The sequence below is a fragment of the Physeter macrocephalus genome, chromosome 11 (assembly GCF_002837175.3).
Source record: "Physeter macrocephalus isolate SW-GA chromosome 11, ASM283717v5, whole genome shotgun sequence".
Lineage (NCBI taxonomy): Eukaryota > Metazoa > Chordata > Mammalia > Artiodactyla > Physeteridae > Physeter > Physeter macrocephalus.
This window is the reverse complement of record NC_041224.1, coordinates 59,397,944-59,402,038: the sequence shown is the minus strand read 5'-3', so window position 1 is coordinate 59,402,038 and position 4,095 is coordinate 59,397,944. Positions and strand designations below refer to the sequence as shown.

The 4,095-nt window shown below is 47.4% G+C and overlaps 1 protein-coding gene across 1 annotated transcript; it reads right to left on the bottom strand.

Moving 5' to 3' along the window:
* Positions 1 to 726: 726 nt before the first annotated feature.
* LOC102990449 (golgin subfamily A member 7-like) lies at positions 727 to 1,991 on the bottom strand. The gene has a single exon (XM_055088784.1). The coding sequence runs from the start codon at positions 1,679 to 1,681 to the stop codon at positions 1,022 to 1,024; it is 660 nt and encodes a 219-aa protein (XP_054944759.1). The 5' UTR covers positions 1,682 to 1,991; the 3' UTR covers positions 727 to 1,021.
* Between the last annotated feature and the right edge of the window lie 2,104 nt (positions 1,992 to 4,095).

Below are 4,095 nucleotides of genomic sequence, written 5' to 3'. Positions count from 1 at the left end.
CCTACAATATCTCTGAAAGTAAAACTTTTAACCGTTTCATTCTCTCCTAGTGTATGTTCTAACTTTCTCCCAAATACAGTGCTCTCAAACCCCAAAGAAGAAGGGCACAGGAAGTCCCAATACTAAGAACACACAGCCAAAAAGAAGAACTAGAAAGAGTGACCCAGACTTGAGAGTTTTAGTTGGAAATCACTTAACTTATTGAACTTGAACCAATCATAATATTTCTGTGCACTGAACACTGTATATGAGGAAAGTCTAGAAATCATAACGTTTGCCAGTAGGAATAGTTAAAAATTAGCAATATATAGTACTATTCCTATCAAATTTTTTTCTCTTAAGTTATATTTATAACTAAACGATAATTAAAATATTTATTAACACTTGCTCATTCAGGGACACAGCAGGGACATTTGTGTTTGATGGTTTAGCATCCACTTTATTGTGCTTCTTATTTTTATAAGGAACAAGCAACACATACCACATCTTCCCAATGTTCAAGGTAATGCAGTTAATAACAGAATTCTCAAAAAAAACCCCAAAAAACAAAAACCTGGAAATTGCATTAAAAACTGCTTTAATCAGGAATTGCTATAATAAAACAAGTAACAGTAAACATTATTTTTCCAATGAGCTTCAGTTTGAGAATCTGAACAGCAGAATGTGATCTTTAAGCTTTGAGTCATGGCAAAACTGGTAATTCTCTGAAATCTGGGAGATGCATTAGCAAAACCAGACACAGCCCACCCTTCAACAAAATCCTGGAGAAAAGCGTTTTATGAATTTGGGGGAGTAAGACTGAGCACTGGCTAGTTTATGACTTGCTGAAGCCCAAGGAATGATGAGAACCACTGGCACTGGTGGCAGGTAAGAAATAAACTGTGTTGGGCTGATCAACTGCACATTTTATTAATGGCTTTGAATTTTAAAAAGTGAAATGCTTCATTGCGTTTTCTCAAAAACTAATCAAAAGATTACAGAGTCCTCCACAATTTGGAGACACAAAGTGGATGCTGAGCGACTAGAGGTCACTCCAGGTGTGGAATTCTAGAAAGTCAGTCCTTGGAGTGAATGGCACCATGGCTCTGGCAGCAGATACGAAGGAATGATGCTCTGGAGAGGAGGTGGGGGACACTCCGCGGTCGGCCGGTGCACAGATGAGGGTCCCAGCTGGAGGTGGGCCTTTAATTCTATGGTTTATCTTCCAACTGCTCATGCCTCTGTCTTCATAAATAGTAATTTCAATAACTCGAAGTCCTCTCTCGATGGGATCTGTCAGGAGGAGGCCTTGGGGAGCATAGATCTTCTCATTCTGCTCTTGAATGTATTTGGAGACTTTCTTCAGAACCTTCTCGTAGTGAGTTTCCATGCAAAAGAAGTTGGTGTACGCTGTTAGACAAGCCAGGCAGCCTTCAAGATAGGACTGGCCCCCGAGCTTCTCTGCTTCAGCATAAAGGTTATTTAGAGTTCGAACTGTTTCTTCAAATTGTTGCCTGTCAATCCAGTTCTCCAGCTCCGCGGGGAACTTGGTCTGGAACTGGCAGCAGGTGCCACTGCTGTAGCCTCGCTGAATGAAAACCTTCCCGCACACTGGCGCTTGCTGCGGCCTCATGGCGAGGACAGGACGGGCCGCGCCGCCTCCGCTGCCCTCCAGCGGCTGTCGCACCGCCTTCAGGGACATTTTTATCCTCAGATGCTGGCTCTTACAGCTCTAGAAATGTTTGCTGAGTAAAGAAGTGTAGGAAAATCATTCAAAACTTGTGGAGATCCCAGAATCGTTGTCCTTTCCCCATCTTTGTTGTCTTTTTCCTTGGTTGGTCATGGAAACAACGCAGCCAAGGAGAAGCTCTTACAGAGCAGTGAGAAGGCTGCTGGTGGGGCAGGGGAGCAGCAGGCCAGCCAGGCTCGGTGGGAGAAGGAGGGAGCCGGAGGGGCTGGGCAGGCAGCGGGTACCGGGCTTCACCTGCAGGAAGCCTGATGGGGAGACCAAGGCCAGGGATCTGGGACCCCAGACCAGAGCCTCAGAAGGCCAATTCTGCCACATTACACAGCTCCACGGGCCTCCATTCACTGTCAGAGATGAGCAAGGAAGTGGCCCTGTGACAGGTTCCTCCCTGGGACAATTTTCTAAAAGTGCAGTGATTTTAAAAGCTTTTCTAACTGGAATCCAAACAAAATCCCACCTAGACGTCCAACATGTAAATAATTGCCCTGGTTGAAGTGGGGGACACATGGGGTGGAGTTGCCAGTCCTCTCGACGATCCCTCATCCTGAGGCAAACCACTCTGAGAGTCCCCTAGGGCTCCACAGAGCCGTTTAGAAACCACTAGCCAAGTGGCAAGAGCTGGATTGTGTCGGAGAACCCAGGTTCTAGTTCCACTCTGCTATTTCAGGCTGTGTGACTCTGGACAAGTTACCTCACCTCTCTGGGCATAGGTTTCTTCAACCCCACAATGGAAAAGTTAACATCTGCCTCACAGGGTTGCTGAGAGGCTCAAAGGGGTGATAACCAGGGAAGCCTGGCACCCTACTGTGGTCCCACATATAATTTGTCGTCAGGAGGTCCAGAAGGACATGAGAAATTTTGTGTCATCTTGAAAGAGGAGCTCTTGGAGGCACTAGGCCCTGGGCTGCAGAACAGACACATGGCTGTGAGACTCATGGTTGCCTTTCTTCCTGGGGTTTCAGGCCCGAAGTGTTCACGAGGTGCCCCTTCGCCCCAGACCTCATTACCCAGCCAGCTGGGGCCCTCGCACAGTCACTGCTTCTCTTCCCTGGGTGTGGGGCTGGGACACGTGAGCATGGAAAATTCTTCCTCTCACTGCTCCACGAGCCAAACCCCAGCAAACCTCAGTCCCAGCCCAGGACCGTGGACCCCTAAAGGGAAATGGAAGCAGAGTGCTCTGGCTCCAGGAATCCACTAATGGAACCTTGTTAATTACTATGTAAATTACTTTAATAGCCTGGATCCCCCTCAGACATTGTTTAGGGGTCTCCTGGAGGGGAAGGAGCAGCCTTTCCTTGGCCCAAGACTCCCATGTATGGTTTCCCATAGGGCAGGAATAGATGCACAGATGGGGAACTAGAGGAAAAGATGGATTCACAGCTGCCCCTGGTCCATGGGATCTTGAATGTGACACTGAGATGCAGGAACAGACTCCACCCTTGAAGGCTGGAACTGAAAAGGACCTCGGATGATCTCTAGGCCACCCTCACCCCTTTGCTGCATCCAGGAGAAACAAAAGCCCAAAACAGGTGAGTGACGTGTCCAAAGTCACACAGCAAGGTGATTGGTCAGGCAGGGTCTAGTCTCCCACCTCCAGCCCAGGGGTTCTCAAACTGACACTTGTGGGATGAGCTGGACCTGGGTGTCCTGCCTAAAACATCATATAGTGAGAGTTTCCCAGTGTACAGAGAAAAAAAAATTAATTTAAAGAGAGGTTTTAGGTTCAATGTATACTTAAAAAAAAAGACACACTATCCTACAGACATGATACATAGTTATACTTTCTTCCATAAATGTGCTTTTGTATTATGGAATTATGTATGTTTGAATGTCATAGTGGTCTATGAAGAACACCATGACCTTACGATCCTCTGACCTGAAGGAAAACCTCAGTCCCGAGGCACTTATTTTTATCTCAATTTTCCAGATGGGGGAGGAGACACAGAGAGATGCTAACAGACTTCCCTCAGGACTTCTGACTGATCTGTGCTCTTTCCACCACACGGCTTATTAGAAGTATGTATAAACAAAGAGTAAATAGGTTCTGGGAAAGGAAGTGGGGAATCACGAGGATAGTAATACTATGGTGGGGGGTGCTTCCCTGGTGGCGCAGTGGTTAAGAATCTGCCTGCCAATGCAGGGGGCACGGGTTCCAGCCCTGGTCTGGGAAGATCCCACATGCCAAGGAGCAACTAAGCCCATGCGCCACAACTACTGAGCCTGCACTCTAGAGCCTGAGAGCCACAACTATTGAGCCCACGAGCCACAACTACTGAAGCCCACGTGTCTAGAGCCCGTGCTCCGCAACAAGAGAAGCCACCGCAATGAGAAGGCCGCGCATCGCAATGAGGAGTAGCCCCCACTCACCA

What these genes read in the sequence shown, in the direction of transcription:
- LOC102990449 (XM_055088784.1), bottom strand. Translation starts at nt 1,681, where the DNA reads ATGTCCCTGAAGGCGGTGCGACAGCCGCTGGAGGGCAGCGGAGGCGGC.